General features: G+C 33.4%; 1 protein-coding gene across 1 annotated transcript in view; it reads right to left on the bottom strand.

Annotated features, from left to right (window-relative positions):
* Positions 1 to 17980, bottom strand: part of LOC150107437 (protein argonaute-2-like) — a 218859-nt gene that overhangs the window by 91628 nt on the left and 109251 nt on the right. Inside the window, exons 12-13 of the mRNA XM_090392096.1 lie at positions 7298 to 7431; positions 3699 to 3883 (exon numbers count right to left, since the gene is read on the bottom strand). Coding sequence (XP_090248222.1) covers positions 3699 to 3883; positions 7298 to 7431 — 319 coding nt within the window. The remainder of the gene's footprint in view (positions 1 to 3698; positions 3884 to 7297; positions 7432 to 17980) is intronic.

Here is a 17980-nt window from a genome sequence, read left to right as displayed (position 1 = left end):
TGCAACTTCAATCCTTGTCTTTATATCTATTTCTGGATCCCACCATTCATTAAGCCAACAACCAAAATATTTATATCTTGACACTTGATCAATATTTTTCCCATTGAGTGTCAGTTTCATTGATGAGGCTGGATGTTTGCTGATGATCATGTATTTTGTCTTGTTGATGTTTATATTTATTCCCATTCTTTGGCTTTCTATGTATACTCTGTCAATGAGTTTTTGGAGATCCATAATGTTATCTGCAATTATGCACGGTGTCATCTGCATATCGTAGGTTGTTAACAATCTTTCCATTTATTGTGATTCCCTCTGGACATTCTTCCAATGCTTTTTTAAAATTACCTCTGCGTATATGTTGAACAGGAGTGGTGAGAGCACTCATCCTTGTCTCACTCCTCTTTTGATGTTAATATCACTGGTGGTAATGTTGTCTAATTGAACGGTAGCTGACTGATTCCAATACAGATTTGTTATTAGTCTTATGTCTTGTTCGTCTAGCCTTATTTTTTGAAGGACTTCTATTAAGTTAGTGTGTCTGACTTTGTCGAATGCTTTTTCAAAATCTATGAAACACATAAAGACAGATTTCTGTTTTTCTATGCATTTTTGTATCAATATTTGGGTACGGAAAAGGGCCTCTCTAGTATACCAATACCATTCCGAAAGCCGAATTGTGTTTCACTTAGAGTTTCTTCACTTTTTCTATAAATGCGATTCTGAATTACTTTCAAAAATATTTTTAATGTTTGGCTCATTAGACTAATAAGTCGGAAGTCACCACAGGAATTCGCTTTGGGTTTCTTTGGGAAAGTGATAAATGTAGATTTGAGCCAATCTGATGGAAATTCATCACTTTCATATATTTCATTAAATAGTTTTTCAAGAAGTTTGATGTTATCTGGTTCTATTAATTTTAAAAATTCTGTTTGCACACCATCTGGTCCACTGGCTTTTCCTGTTTTACTTGTTCGTATAGCATTCTCTATTTCGCATTTCATGATTGCTGGTCCTTGAATGTTATCTTTTATATTTATAGGCTTCTGTCTAGTATCATTGAAAAGTTCTGTTACATATTTTATCCAAATCTGTGCTTTATTCTCTTCTTCTAGAACTATTTTTCCATTTTCGTCTCTTAGAGACACTATTTGCTTTTTCCTCAGTTTTCCGGAAATTTCATTGATTTTCTTATACAGATCGAAATTATCATGTTTCTTCTGAAGCAGTTCAATTTCAGTACATAAATTTTTCATCCAATTTTCCTTGGCTTCTTTTATTTTTTTCTTGATGATGTTATGTGTTTCTGTATACCTGGCTAGGTCTTTGTTTTTGTACATTCTTCTTGTATCAATAAGAGAAAGAATCTCATCTGCCATCCATTCCTGTTGTTTTATATTATTCACATAACCTACTTCTTCAATACTTGTTGTTACGATGGCATTCTTTAAGCTATTCCAAAGAGATTCCATACTTTTATTTTCTTCTATGTTAATCTGTTGTAATCGCAGGTTAAGCTGTGTCTTGGCACTTTTATTTATGTTCGGGTCTTTCAGTTTTTCTACATCAATTTTCTTTTTCTTCTTTTGTGATTTTTTAGCTGATTTTAATCTAAGACGTACTTCTGCAACTATGGGATTGTGGTCTGATGAGATATCTGCTCCAGGATAAGTCTTTGCACTCTTTATACTACTGTGGAATCTTTTATTTATCAGTATATAATCAATTTGATTTCGGACAATGTTATGTTGGTTATCTTGAGGCAATTTCCAAGTGTACAGTCTTCTGGGTGGAAGTTTAAACCAGGTATTTGCTATTGTTAGAGCTTCTTCCTGACAGAACTGGACTAGGCGATCTCCTCTGTCATTTCTGGTGCCTAAGCAATGTTCGCCAACAATTTCTCCATCATCCCCTCTTCCTATTTGAATTTGAGAATTTGAATATCATTCTCAAAATTGCAACTGTTAACTGCCACATGTTATATTTTAATTGTTTAATTTATTAAAATTAATTGTTATATATCATTGTTTTGCTCATAAAAGAAAAACAATGATATATATAAAACTTTAAGCATGATAAGCATATTGCATGGGAAGGGGTCAAGGATTGTTTTTATTCTACATTGGTCATCTCTAATTACTTTTACAATAATATTTCTTCCATCTCTAAATTTTTTTCAATAGCCTCCAGAACCATTTTGCTTGATTCATGATGTTTTTCTTCTATATTCTTCCCAATGCCTTCTGATGACCTTTTAACTACTTGTAGTCAGATTAGTCTTTTTTACATTCCCTCCCCCATATTCTCTAAGCGAACTTGCTAACTTCCTTATTAGGAACTTTGAACATGATTTCTTCTTTTTCAAAACTGTCAACTTCCTGAATCTAGCATGAGTTTAGAGGCTTTTGCAATTGACTGTCCTATAAGGTTTTTGCTTCTTGTTTTCAAACTGTTTCGTTTTCACTCCAACCATATGAACTGTGTACCTGAGCCTACAGCTCACCACTGAAAACTGCTCAACTTTAATTCTTTAGTGTAATTATAATCATCATTAAGTAAATGATCTTTGCCCTCACTCTCAATATGATATTTATCATTCCTGTATCACACAAATCCAGTCAGTCTGGTTTGGAATGATAGTTTCATTATCTACATGATTCTTTGGGATAATTCTAAATTATAACACAGAATCAAATAAATATGAATCTCTATTCGAAAATGTGAAGCCTTATTACATTGAATGGTCTATAATTGCAATGATGGATTTTCTATTCGCAAGGTGTGAAGAAACTGCAATTTCTAATTATATCTATAAGTTTTTTTTTTTATTTTAAATAATGTGCTTTTCATTTTTTTGTATCATGCAGTTTCTGATATCACTATAGTTTGGGCCTAGCATAAATACACCTGTATTAATGTCAACCACAAAGTTATATCGGTTACATTCGAATTTGTACACTTTTCTCCTTGCATTATACATGTTTCTTATTTCCTAAGCTATTGAAAACCAAAATGTTCAGCCATATTAAAAGGATATTTAACAATTTTAAAATATACTTTAATTCTTTCATTTCCTTTATAATCTGAAGCCAACATACTTTTTTTTTAAAAACCACAACCTATTACTTTTATCTCAGAAGAAAATCTTTTCATTTCAATCTAATAAGCTTAGTTGTTGAACATCATTCACCTTATTTTAATAGTCTTACAACTTCTTTTCCATTTTTCATATCAAATTCATAGCACTTTTCTAATGTACACAAATTTTCATAAATATAATCAGCTCAATACAAGAAAAAAATTGTTACAGTGAGAGATGATTGTATAGAGTTATCACTTGTAATTTATACCTGAAGGCAAAAATACTAGATTCTTATCATTACAAGAGGCTAAATGCCTCTTGTAATGATAAGAATATGTGATGTTAAGAATATGTAATGATAAGATACCTACTTTCATCAATCTCTCCTTCCCTAGCATACATGTGCTTTTCAAAACAAATACTTTTCAAGAATAGATTATTCATCAGTGCACATTTTTAATTCTCCCTCCTCAACTATTTTCATATATCCCTTTGGAGTAAATGAAGACTAATTGAGATAAATGGAAGATACAGGAAAGAAGAGCAAATAGAATTTTGAAAAGACATATGCACAATTAAAATTAATAAATTACTCAGTTATATGAAATTAATAACTTACCATATACAGGTGTCTTCCCAGGAAGAACAACTACGACTAGCTGCAGACCCTGGAATGTTGATTTGAGGTAGCGAAACATTGGTTCAACTTGTTCAGCCCCATTCGCATATTTACAGAAACACGGCTGACCAATTATGGGCATCCCTGCATCATTACTTATCTTTTGTAGCTGTTGTGTAAAGTTCCTAAATGCAAATGAAATCAATTTTAATTCAAGAATTTAAGTTTCAGCCAAGTTGATAAATTATTATTATAATAAATATAAATACTAATAACAGTTAACTGCAAAGTGTAGCCACATGATAAAATATTTTATATTCACTAATTCCCACAAAGAAATTATAAAAATCAACAAAGTTTAATAAAAGTGATAATTTCAGTGTATAAATATCCAATGTACAAACCTGTTGTATTGCAGCAAAAATTATTTTTGCAACATCATAGAATACTATCTAAGAAACTGATGTGTAACAATGTGCATAGTGATACAACTATATACATTACATACCATACTGAAAATTAATGAACTACAGTACCACTTATCTGACCTTCAAAACAATGACCCTTCAATTAACCAAACACTTGCATGTCAATCAACCTCCGGTAGAGAACCATGTAATTGTACTTTATTAGAACAGCAAGTTCTGATAATTGAAGAGTCGAATAAATGGTAGATTACTGAACTTTTGAATTGCCCAGTTCTCCTAGTCTCCAGACTCTCATTAAACTGACTAAAAAACTTAATCCTAATTAAACTCTCATTAAAAAAATTTGAATTGCTATACATGGAAACTGATGACTAGATAATACACTTTTTTTTAAAAAAAAAAGTCAGAAGCCTATTTTTATTGATCTTAAAAAATGGAATCTCACATTTCTAACTTAATATTCTATGTTATCCATATTTGTGATCACACAGCATAATTTTTATCATATATATTCAATTCCTAGATTAACAAACAGACATTAATTTCCATCTGAAAACAGTAAGTGCCATCTAAAATTATACATTCAAACATCAATAACAAAACAATTTATGGTTTATATTTATATAGTGTCTGGTGACCAAGTAATACTGTAAGATCTCATTCCTGATGCCATTCAGGCAGAATTATCACATAACATGCATGAGTGTGGCAGGAAATGTACATCAGTAGCACTTCTAGCTAACAAACAATGCAATTAAACATACTTCACTAATGTTATGTCATCATTACAAGCGACTGTCATTACCTGAATTACAAGCTCTCTGTTACTTATACTGAAATACTCACACTGTTATAAGTATAATATATAATTAGTATAATTAGCACAGATCCTACACAAAGCCACCTAAACAAATTATTATATCGACCACTCTTTAGATGCTAATACTACTGAAAAGTTGCAGGTTGATTCATCCTGCTTGTCCCCTAAATATTTATGGCCTTTCTAAAGTGCACAAATCTGATTATACATTTATGCCTGATAGCTGATTTCATAGGATCTTTTAGTTATTATTTCAAATATAAGCATCTCCCGAGTCTTCTACAAAACTTCACTGGCAAAGCCACCTCTTATATAAAAAATAGTTTTGACTTCAAATGAAAGATCTGTCTTCAAGGGTCTAAAATAATAGTCTCTTTTGATGAAGTGTTTCCCTGTTTACAAATATGCCACTTTAAGAAACTACAACTTTTACAAGGAGACTTCCCTGATAAATCGTTAAATTATTTCAGTTTACTATCAATGATGGTTACTTTATTTAACAAAATAAATTGTTTCAACAAATCAAGGATACTGCAATAGGCAGTCCTGTATCACCTGCTTTAGCCAATTACTTTATGGAGCAATTAGAGGACCAAATTTCTAACACAATTTCTCCTCAACCTCATATTTGGCTACATTTTGTTCTGGTCTCATTCTGAAACAGAACTATTTCAGAGTATGGAAAAAATTAACTCCTTATACACTCGCATTAAGTTCACGCCATTGAGCATGGATCTAACAACAGTCTTCCCTTTCTGGATACCCTACTCTTCTTGTAATATTGAATTTTTCATTTACAGGCACATACCTCAACAAAGCTTCACATCATCATCATCCTTCACAAACAACATGTATTATCAAAGCCTCATGAGCATGTACAATTTGTTCTTCAGACTTTCTTCTATAGGAAGAAGTAAAATAAAATAAAACTCAGTATAACTTCTTAATGGATATAACAAAATCACAATACAGAAAATAAATGATAATTATCCTCCTTCTGCAGACTGCAATCTGATGTTGAAAGGTCTGCATAGCCTACCCAAAAAGAACTTCTAAACAAATAGCAAGGACTCTCCACCAATATAATCTGTGTACCATCTTCTTTCTTATCACCTATTAAGGATAATTTATCACATCTCTCCTTACCTGGTGTTTATCAAATACTCTGTTCTTGTCACCTTTGCCACTTTAGACAAGACTGACCATTCTGCTATGATTAGAATCCAAGAGCATTAAGATTATATAAGATTTCTGGAATCAAAAGGTTCAGGCTTTGCTTCTCATGCCATCAACACTAGACACAGAGTTCACTGGAACAAAACCCAAGATGCTACACTACAGTGGATTTAAATCTGATCATCTATTTCTTGAATTGTGAAACCCTACACCACGTGTTATTAAACAAACAGACTGCATGCCTATCTCTACATTTTGGGAAGTGATTTATTGTTTATTATTATATTAACCGCTTAATTTTTTTTTTTTTTTATAAACTATACAACTATGCTCTGGAACTCATCATCTTACTTGTACTGCTTATTATTATTATTATTATTTTTTTTTTTTTTAAACATACAACTATACTCTGGAACTCATCATCTTACTTGTACAGCTGTGACCAAGACAAGTGATAGTATACGCATGCTGAATGACTTGTTCTTGTGTTCATAATTTAAATGTTGTAGCCAATTGTTTACCTTCTCCCTGAATGATGCCTGTGATATATTAAGTGAAATACATGGGAGTATGTAATAAATAAATAGTTTCCTTTACATGTGTGAAACCATTAATTTAAAAGTTGTATTATGTCTACCATGCATGCCCCTATTAAATGTCCATTAATAGGCAACATATACATCAGTGGTTCCCAAACCAAACTGTTTCGGTTCATGGTGCCCTTAGTGTATCAGGATTTTTCCACGATGCCCAAAGTCAGAACATAGGCCTACCTAACAGTTGCAGTGTACAGTTGGTGCAGTTAGGTTTGTTAAGTTAAAAAAATAAACGAAACACTTATTTCAAATTCAAAAACAATTTATATAAAAAGTATTAAATAAATATATATTTTGATCAATCAAACCATTGAATAAATAAATTGTAATTAGTGGGATGGGTGAGCCTGCTGTTCATTGCGCATCATCTCAAATGTTCGCTGATTTTCGGACGATACTTGATTTTATCACAACGACTGCCAAAAACCTGAAATATTTGTACCAGCTTTGTACAAATATTTCACGACACCCCAGTGCACAGTTTGGGAACCACTGATATACATAATATCTTGCAATTGCTATAGTAAATAATACTGAATGAAACAGAAAAACACCTAATTGCAGAATTAAGCAGTTTACCTGAGAGCATCTTCTCGGCAAGTTCGCTGTGGAGCGAAGCAAGCAATAGCCCACACACGAATTTCAACACCAGTATGAAACTGTTTTCCCCTCATGTCCCACACTCCTTGATTTGGAATTGCTTGCTGTTTGGTCTGCAAAGCAAAAATGCTTTAGATTAAAGTAGAAAACATGCAACTAATTTTGTAATATAATTTAACTTTATTATTTATAGGATTTATATATATATATTACAGTTTCCTTTGGTGGAAACATGTGCACAAGTGCACACACAAACTGTTGTTTTGTTACTTATTTATGGATAATTCATGCAAATTTATACAAGACAATTTGAATGTTACCTGTATTGTTCTAAATGTTTTGAACTAAGCCTTGTTCATCAGGAGTTGGCAATGACTAAGATGATATATGTGACTAATCTCATTAATGAATTAACAGCTTTGTCACCAGCTATTGATTTTTATTATGTTTTTTTTTTCACTATAATTTTTAAAGCCATTGTTGCTGGTGCACATGTTTATGTAATATATTAAGATAAGCTACTGAACTAATGTTAAATTTTTCCTATTAGACTGAATGGTATATTACTAGCCAAGAAATTATATTCTTGCTTTCAGAGGTGTGTTTTGCTGTAGAAACTTCACATAAAATTTCTTGTTGAGTATGATATATATATATATATATATATATATATTCATTCACACACTTGAAATAATTGTAGGTTTTTTTCCACTAGAAAAACCTACAACTATCTCAAGTCCATAGTATAGTAAAAAAATTCACACATCATTTTGATAATTGCATATGTAAAATATTACTTTTGCTTTTGAACTAGTACTTAACCTGTAACTCTGTGGGTCTAGATTCTCACTGATAAAGAGTTCATAGTGATTTGAAACACTAGTCTGGAGAGCAGCTATTTCCACAATGAGATAGCTAGGACAACTTTGTAGTAAAGTCAACTGCTCTTGTTAAAATTGTGAAACGACTTTAACTTGCTTCCACTTGGAAAAAATATGGATGGAAAACAACTTAGCAAGAATAATAGGTTAATATTAATGGTTCACTGGGATACAAACTATATCTAAGGGTTCTGAATGAATCTTGTTTATTTGTAATATAATACAGTTTTATACTATTCTGCCTTGTGGCATATTTCTTAGTTCCTTTATTTCACATAAAGGAACTAAGAAATTATATATGCCTTGAGGATTTATATGCCTAGAAATATAGCAACGACTGTTTTATACTAGTCATTTTATACTGCTTTATGTCTGTGGAGGTATGCTGTTCTACTCATTGTCAGTTTATCCTATGAAAGATATTTCACACACCCACAGTCATGCTGTAAACTTCTGGTAACCACGTTTTGGATGATTAGCTGAACTTATACCATTTGTTTTATTTTATCTACTTTTTCTATGTATCTAAATATTTGTCACTCCTGTTGAAAGAGTTAGGTTATTATAACATCGTATGATTTTTTTTCTTCTCTTCTCGGTGAAGATCACATGTTGATCACTTTATTGTACAATAGATGTCAATTCACAAAAAAACATTAATGGGTTATAGTATATATAATCTTAGGGGCAACTAAGGATGAAAAATAGGACCTTCAAACAGAAGAGAATAATAAACATAATACTGACATTACATCCAACTCTCGCTATAGCAAACACCATGAACTCTCGCAACAGCAAACTACCAGTCTCAACCAAATACCAACAGGCACAATACTATATAAAGGATAGTTGCTATAGAAAGAATATACCTATTTTTGTATAAATTTACATGTCAGCAATAATAAGCAGCAATGCAATAACATCTCCAAACCATGAGAATTTTTTTCTCTGAGTTTTTTCTTCTGATGAATGTGACATCATGTTTCCATGACTACACATGGAATAATATGGTATATTTTAATAACAGATCTACCAGTATCAAGAATATTCACTGCAACCTCTAGATGGTATAAGACTTTTATTATCTGGTCTTGGATTTTTTCTTTCTTAAGGGAATTGTGGACAGCCAGTGTTCATTTCTCTTGCCAGGAAAGTATCCACAAGTCAAATTCAACTCTGTCCAAGATAATAAGTATCTAAGCAGAGTTATTTTCTTATAGGACTATCTATTTTGCCTATTAATAGTTCTGGAAGAGAGGTGCACATTACCTTATTTTTTTTTCTTTCCCACTAATGGTTTCTCATGTAGTGGAACCGTTTTTCCTATATCAGGAGTGAGTCCATATTTTTCTCTTTGATTCACTCAAGGAAGATTGCAAGCATATTATACCTTTCTATGATGTTGTAAGTGTGATAGGATGGGACAGTAATATGTATTAAGGTCCCCTTTCACACTCTCTTTACAGTCACCTTATGCTATAATTGAGAGAGGATGGGACAGTAAGGTTCCCTTTCACACTCTCTTTACAATCACCTTATCAGGAAGAAGCAGAATATATACCGCCTCTTCCTAATAAGTTTTTATCCCAATGAAGACACATCATGTGTATATTATTATTATTACTCCCTCTATGGAGTCAGCAAACTCACTGTGAGAAGTTCACTCAACATCTAACATATTTATCATACTGAACCTAATATTCTTAAATACACTCCTTGCATTAACAACATATTCCAGTAATGTGTTCCATCCACCCACAATTCTTCATGTAAAAAATCCATTCCTTACACCCTCTTCACCACACTCTTATACAACTTCCAGGGATGGTTCGTTGATTCTTCTGCTCTCATCTTCTACTCTTTTGACAATCCCCTCACTAACTTAAATGTCTCTATCATATCACTTCTTTTCTTTCTATCCACTAAACTCTGTAATTTACATTCCTTTAATCTGATATTGCCAGTCACTTGTCTCTGAACCTTCCTTCTCTGAACATTGTGATATGTTTCCATATCACAATGGGAATTAGGTGACTAAATCTGATCACAATAGTCCAAGTAGTCTGATGATTTTTTTTTACAGTGTAAATACCTCCTTATCATAGTGGCAATGTGATGTGCAGTCTTTGCAACACTTGGAATATGCTCTCTAAACTTAAAGTCTACTGTCAGCCATTACTCCCAGATCCCAAATCTCATCCACTTCATGAAGCACAGTTTCATCATTATACAGCCTTATATCTCTGCACCGCAAAATGCAACACCTTGCACTAATTAATGTTAAAACTACACCCTGCTCTTTTGTCCAAGCTAAAAGTCTATTTAAAATCTTCCTGAAGGGAATTATCAGCAGTGCTCTTTATAATTCTCCCCAACTTTGAATCAACAAAAAGATACCCAGTCAATCCACACAAAATATCATTAAACTTCTTTCTTTCTTTATCAAAGACCACTACTAATGGAACTTGACGACAATGACATCACTTCCTCCATATTTGTGTGTGTGTGTGTATCTCAATTGTTTACAGTTACGGTATTCTTTTTACTCTCACATGCTCTAACATGCATAAAACATTCTGTTTCAGTCACGAAGTGACACAATTGTATGTTATCCTCCCAGTGCCTTACTTGAAAGGAGTAAAATTATGTCTGTCAGTGAAACAAATAGGCATTTTGAATACCTAAACACTAAATCATAATTCTTATTTTGGTCACATCAACTTGAATCAAGTGAATTGCTTGCTGCATTGTCTTTGCTAAAATCACTATCACACATAAACACAATTCATGAACAATGCACAACCACATATATAAACAAAAACAATTGTGATTTTTTCACAATATATTTGTATTGACAAACAACTGGAAATTAGAAAGAGAAAATTTAAATAAAAATACCATTGAACATTTCTATAGATATAATGATATGCTACACTGAAGTATTCATCACAAGCATTTGTAAAGAGCAAGTAAAGAAACAAACTATGTCAGATATTCAAAAAGCTGAGATCAGTTAAAACGTTAACAGCAATGCAATTGATGTTATAATTATATATTATGTATATGAAGTAGCTATTATACAAAAAATAATAATTGAAACATGTACATATGAATTATATATATGTATGCATGTGTGTGTGAAATGGGTTCGAGGTTACACTGAGTGGTTGGTGTATTTAGCACTCATGTAAAATTGATTTTTGTCTTATTGTTTGATCCTTAGAAAATTAGTGTACATTTTCAGGTTTTTAGAGTATTTAGTGTTTTTATATATTTTTGAGATAGTCTAGTAAATACAACTGTGAAATGGCACCAAAAAAGCAGAACACTAACAAGAACAGTGAAGAACAAAAGTGCCTGACCTAATAAAGAGGATACTAAAAATAATTTAACCTCTGAAATTGCAAAGTTCAAGTAGATTATTAGACAAACACATGGGGAATTACAGAAAGTTGAGTGGTGTTGAAAGGAGGATAAGAAAGTTAAGCAGCAAAAATGAGAAACAACAAAGCACAAAATCAGGTAAATTAGTGCAAGTAAAGTAACAAGTAAAGTTGATTGTAAAAAAAAAAAAGGCTATTATTCGGTACAGTGACTATCGCACAGGTAAATTAGTGCAAGTAAAGTAACAAGTAAAGTTGATTGTAAAAAAAAAAAGGCTATTATTCGGTACAGTGACTATCGCACAACATGCCATTGATGAGCAGGTTATAACTTCAAGTTTCCCTGTAGCAAAAGCACATGCAATTGAATAACAGAAAAGCAGAGCAAAAGAGATTGTAATTCTAGTGGGTACAAATGACTTAACTAGTGATAACTTCAGTATGAGAGAGGATAATGAAGGATTCTTGGAAGTAAGAGTGAAGAATGAGAAAGTGAAAATCATAACTATATTACCTAGATATGATAGAAATTAATTAAGAAGGGATATGATTACAAATAATTCGTTATATAAAAACTCTTATCCATTCGTTGCAGATGGATGAAAGTTTTTGGATGTGTGGAGTTAATTTTGAAGGAAAAATGGGTTTGTATAAGAGGAATGCCTACACTTGAATGCATTTGGCATCAAAGAGTCTTGAGAAATTATTAATTGGTATGACCAACACAGGGAGTCAGGGAAACTAAGTTATGATGAGAATCTGTGTGTAAGAGAAACAATGTTATGTAGCTGTCTTAATGATGAGAATGAGGAAATCGTACTTTCCCTTATGAGGCAAGTACGAGTTTGTGATCACCAGGAGACTTGTCAAGCATGTGCAAGGATATCTGCATAAGTAAGGCACTAGATAAGAACAGTGATCTGCAAGACTACAGAGACAGACATGTTAACTAGTATCAAGTGTAAAAAGAACAGTATTTTTTAGGAAGGATACACAGGATAGGAGAGGAATGGATGTGCTGCTAATGATATTGAATGACTTGAATCCAGTTAGAGTTGAAATCTATAACAGCAATACTAGTAACAGTTTTTCATGTGGCAGTAAGTTTGAAACCATCTGGTGTAAGGTGGTAACTAATATTTAATGAATTGACAGCGTATACTAGAAATATAAATTAAATAAACTTTAATATATACTTTCCGATATTTCGGCAAACGTCACGTTGCCATCTTCTTGGGAACTTACTACAAAGGCACGTGCACACAAGTACTAATAACAGCAAATGAGACTGAAGCTAACGTTTTCCTAAAGTCCTGATGGTGCCCCCTGGTGGGCTATATTGGTAGTTCTTGGCCTTTGGGCTGAAGTTCTTCTGATAAAAGTTTCCCAAATTTGGGGCAGTCTCATGCATCCAAATTTGTTGAGATTTGGCATGTTCCTAAGGGCCGAGGCTGATTCCATGAATAATCTTTCATACTTGAACTTGCTGCGGTGTATTACTGTGGCTTTCTTCCATCTTATTCTGTGGCGAGTAGATGGAAGAAAGCCACAGTAATACACCGCAGCAAGTTCAAGTATGAAAGACTATTCATGGAATTAGCCTCGGCCCTTAGGAACATGCCAAACCTCAACAAATTTGGATGCACGAGACTGCCCCAAATTTGGGAAACTTTTATCAGAAGAACTTCAGCCCAAAGGCCAAGAACTACCAATATAGCCTGCCAGGGAGCACCATCAGGACTTTAGGAAAATGTTAGCTTCAGTCTCATTTGCTGTTATTAGTACTTGTGTGCACGTGCCTTTGTAGTAAGTTCCCAAGAAGATGGCAACGTGACGTTTGCCGAAATATCGGAAAGTATATATTAAAGTTTATTTAATTTATATTTCTAGTATATGCTGTCAATTCCTTAAATATTAGTTATCATGTGTAACCAGCGTATAAGCCTTTCAACAAGGTGTAAGGTGGAGTCTAACAAGATCAAGTACATAGTATATCTGTTGGTATGTGTAGGTTTTTGTTTATTTCTGATCTTTAGTTTTTCAAGTAACCAAGTAAGTTTTACATCAAGAAAAGAAAGGGAACTGTTAACTTCTAGTTCTGTTGTAAATTTTATTTTGGATGTTGGTTGTTAAGATGGTTCAAGAATCTTGAAACAAATCTAGGCCATGCCTCATAATTTTGACCCCTTGTTTTTGACCATTGTCATCATTTATCCATTTGTTACTGAATTAAACTATTCGTTTACAATTTTTGTGGGCATTTTGAAATCTTATATCATGCTGCTTATCAGTGAATAGCATAAAAATTTGTCATGCAGTTCTTGAGTTAGTGCTTTTTCTGTTTGTTCCTTAATCTATGAAAACCAGTTTATATCAGAGTTGTAAATAAATTCCGATTCCCTTTACATTTTCTAAGCCACATTTGAATTATACCACTGTCTACCACACGTTTCTATGAATTGTTTAGTGATTCACATGCAAACTTGTTTACTTATGCTTGGGTGAAGGATTAAAAGAAAGAATATAATTTGTCTAGCATATTTATTATAATGTAATTTATTTATATTAGTTTATTTTCACATATATAAAATTCTTTCTCTAACTCTTATGATCTGGTATTTCCTTTTTCAGTCATTTCCGACTGTAGGTGACTTTTTAGGCATTGCCCACAAAGTATTCCTGGTTAGATTTTTTACAGATTAGTTCACCATTGCTTCTCCCCCCCACCTCCCATTTTATCTGGGCTTAAGACTGGCATATGGCAGGGATATACTCATGACTGTAATGTGTGTTCATGGGACCAGTTTGCCTGTTCTGGGGGACAAAAAACACCTACCTCCATATGACCTATCTCACCTTTAGTGGAAAGAGACCGGATAAAGATTCCTCATGTCACTGACGGGAATCAAACCCAGGTCTTTCTGACCAAAGGACTTCATCTATACTGACTGGGCTATGGAGGCTCCTCTTATGATCAAGCAAAATAAATAAAATGAAAAGCAAACATTAACATATTAAAAGAGATTTTCTGATAAAGGAAATTACAAGCAGTATATGTTTCACTTCAAATGGACTCAAAAGTCTCTGCATTACAGTTAATCTGCCCCATAATCACCATTGAGTGATTAACAGCAGAATAGAGTAATTACATGATAAAAGATAGAAAGCTGCTTATGATATTTAATCCTAATGTGGTTCATGTACTTGATTCATTTTGGCCACTAGGAAGGTTAAACAAGACAAAGATAACATAATAGCAGCCTTTAAAAGATAACCATATCACTCAGCCCTTATACTTGTGTTAACAGTTAATGCTTAATGACAGACAAAGAAGTGTTTAAATATAAATATGAACCACAAAGAAGAAACACCTATGTTCAAAGATGATATAGTGATTTGGACATGTTCACAAGAGCAATGGAAGAAAGTGACCAAATGGAACACACAGAAATATGGGTTACATATTAATAGCAAGAAGAAGAAGAAGAGTAAGAATATGATTTTAAATCACAGAGAAAATACCCATTAAGTCTAAAATCATTAACTTACACAGGTCTTAAAGAGTAGTAAAAACTTTGTTGAATATTTAGGAAGTGTACTTTCTAGTAAAGAAGGTTTAGATCAGGAGATACTGAGAAGGATTTCACTGGGCCAAGCTTTTTTTTTTTCTAACAGTGTAAGTGTTCCACTTTGGAATAGTAAGATCAAAATGATGTGTAAGCTTCTGGTTAACAAATGTTTTTTTTTTTTTTTTTTTTTTTTTTCATTTTGTCTCATGTAGCAGAGAGACAGAGACTAATAAAAAGAGATAAGTACAATTCCATAAACAGAAATAAAAGTTATGAGAGAAATGTTGGCAAAAACAAGGACGGACAGAATTAAATATAGACATTGCGAATGTTTAGGAACAAGAACAAATTCTTCAAGCAGGAGTTTGTGAACTCCTGCTTGAAGTGGGTTGCACATATGAGAATTAATTTATAAATACTAAGAACATATGAAATAAGAATTGAGGGAAAAAGTCAAGAGGGAGACCACAGAAAAGATGGAGACCAGATAACATTTAGGAAAAAAAAACTGCAGCAGTATTCACAAAGAAAGAACATGGGAGAATAGAAAGAAATGGAGTCTGCTTGACTTGCTAATTTCCGTTGGAACAGTTGATGACTAATATTTTGACTTCCAAATAGACATTATGTACTTAATGAAAACAAGAAGGGGGGTGCTTAAAGGTCAAATGCTGTATAACTGAGAGGAGACTTCCACATAGCTTTTAAAGGAATGTGAAGAACCGACAAGGGCTAATGACCTAATGTCCAATCCTCAACTTCTCGTGGTGCACCCTCTTGAGTATCTACCCGGATACTGAACGAACGAGGATGGGGGTAGCAATTTGGGATTTAGCCGACCAAATTGTATTCTTATTGGCTTAAACTAATATAGAAAATGATTGTACAACATGACAAAGTTTCATGGCGGCTGGGGCGTTGCCCGGTTAAACAAGGTCCCCACTGATTTGCCAGGAAACCAGGGCGAACAGCGAAAAGTTAGTTATTGGAACAAATCTGAAAGCACATCCCAACTAACATCACCAGAGTTAAAGATCGGTACTATCAACATAAGAAGCCTCAATGGCAAAGAAATGGAGCTAGCTGAAGAATTAGATAAGTACCAGATCGACATAATAGGGTTGACTGAAACAAAAAAGACAAAAACTGGTGATATCTTTCTGAGCAATAAATACAAAATGTTATATTCAGGCAATGATAATCATGGAAAAGGAGGAGGAGCCATAGCATTCAACACAAAATATGAGGCTAATCTTGAATGGCAGGCAGTCTAAAGAGTGATGTGGCCAAATATAAGAATGGGGAATTGGACAATGAGACTTATTTGTGCCTATGGTCCCACAGAAGGTTCTACTAAGGTAGAAGTGGAGGAATTTTTTGATGCTTTAGAGAAAGCATCTGACACAATGAAAAAGGAAAAGTTGGGGATCTAAATAGCAGAGTATGAAATGATTGTCAGACATACAAAAATATTTTGGGAAATTTGGATAAAAGAGCAAAGCTAATAATAATGGCAAATACCTGTTGGATTTCTGCTCAGGACATCGACTGGTTATTACTAACACCATTTTCCAACATAAAATTTGCACACATTCACATGAAGAGAAGAAGCAAGGACTCAGAAAAGTCTCATTGACTATGTTATTGTTAATAGTGATGTTTTCCCACTGGTGCAGGACACCAGAGTGCACAGAGGATTTGTAATTGAAAGTGATCACTATTTAGTCTTATGCAGGATAAAATTGAATTTCATATTGAAAAGAATAACATGTAAGAAAGTTTTAAAGCGAATAAAAGTTGAGCAGTTCTCAGAAGGGAACTGTACACTAAAATACACAATGATTACAAAATGTTAAATACAAAACGATTTGTTAGATACAAAATACACAAAGATTATTGAAGAAAAAATGAAAGAGTGAGAGAACAGGAACCAAACCTTCTAGATTCGTCGCAAGCCTTGCAGAAAACCCTGACTGACTCCACCAGAGGCGTGTGGTGAGGTTGTCTGCAAGGATAGAAAAATCAGAACTCCATGGTGGACACAGGAAGTTAAAGAGGCAGTGAAGGAAAAGAAGAAATCATATCAAAAGTTCCTGGCAAATAAGTCAGCTTTTGCTCTTAGAGAATACAGACAAATGTAAGATAGCAAAACACTGTGTAAAACTAGCTAAAGAAAAATCATGGGAGGACTTTGGCAAGAACATAGAAAATAAATATCAAGAAGGTGGTAAGATATTCTGGAGGTTGTTGAAGAAGCTGAGAAATGGAAAAGAGTGCTGTAAAAGGAGTTAGAGATGATAAAGGTGACAGGAAAATGGGAGAAAAAGATATCCTTGAAGTATGGAGTAATTACTTTGAAAAATTGCTAAATGAAACAAGTAGTGATAACACAGTGCTAAAAAACACTCAACAGGCATACAGTCAGGAATACATACCCATAGTTGAAGTAGAAAAAGCCATCAAAGGCTCAAAATGTGGACAGGCAGGAGGAGTAGATGATATTCGACCAGAAATGCTGAAGTATGGTGGTATAAGTCTTACAGTGGCTGCACTGCATAGCTCAGAAAGCCTGGACAGATGGACGAATTCCCGATGATTGGAGTAGAGCTCTAATATTACCCATATATAAAAAGGGAAGTAAAACTGAATGTGAGAATTACAGAGGTATTTCCCTACTGAGTGTTCCTGGCAAGATCTATGCAAGTATACTTGAGAAACGGTTGAGAAGAATTGTGGAAGAAAAGCTTGGTGAAGAACAAGCTGGATTCAGGCCAAATAGAGGCTGTCAGGATCAGATCTTCACTTTATGACAAATAGTTGAGAAAGCAT

This window comes from Typopeltis vanoorti, chromosome 4 (genome assembly GCF_054136105.1).
Source record: "Typopeltis vanoorti isolate ZY-2024b chromosome 4, IOZ_Tvanoo_1.0, whole genome shotgun sequence".
NCBI lineage: Eukaryota > Metazoa > Arthropoda > Arachnida > Uropygi > Thelyphonidae > Typopeltis > Typopeltis vanoorti.
The sequence above is the reverse complement of the archived record's forward strand: the minus strand, read 5'-3'. Positions and strand labels throughout refer to the sequence as shown.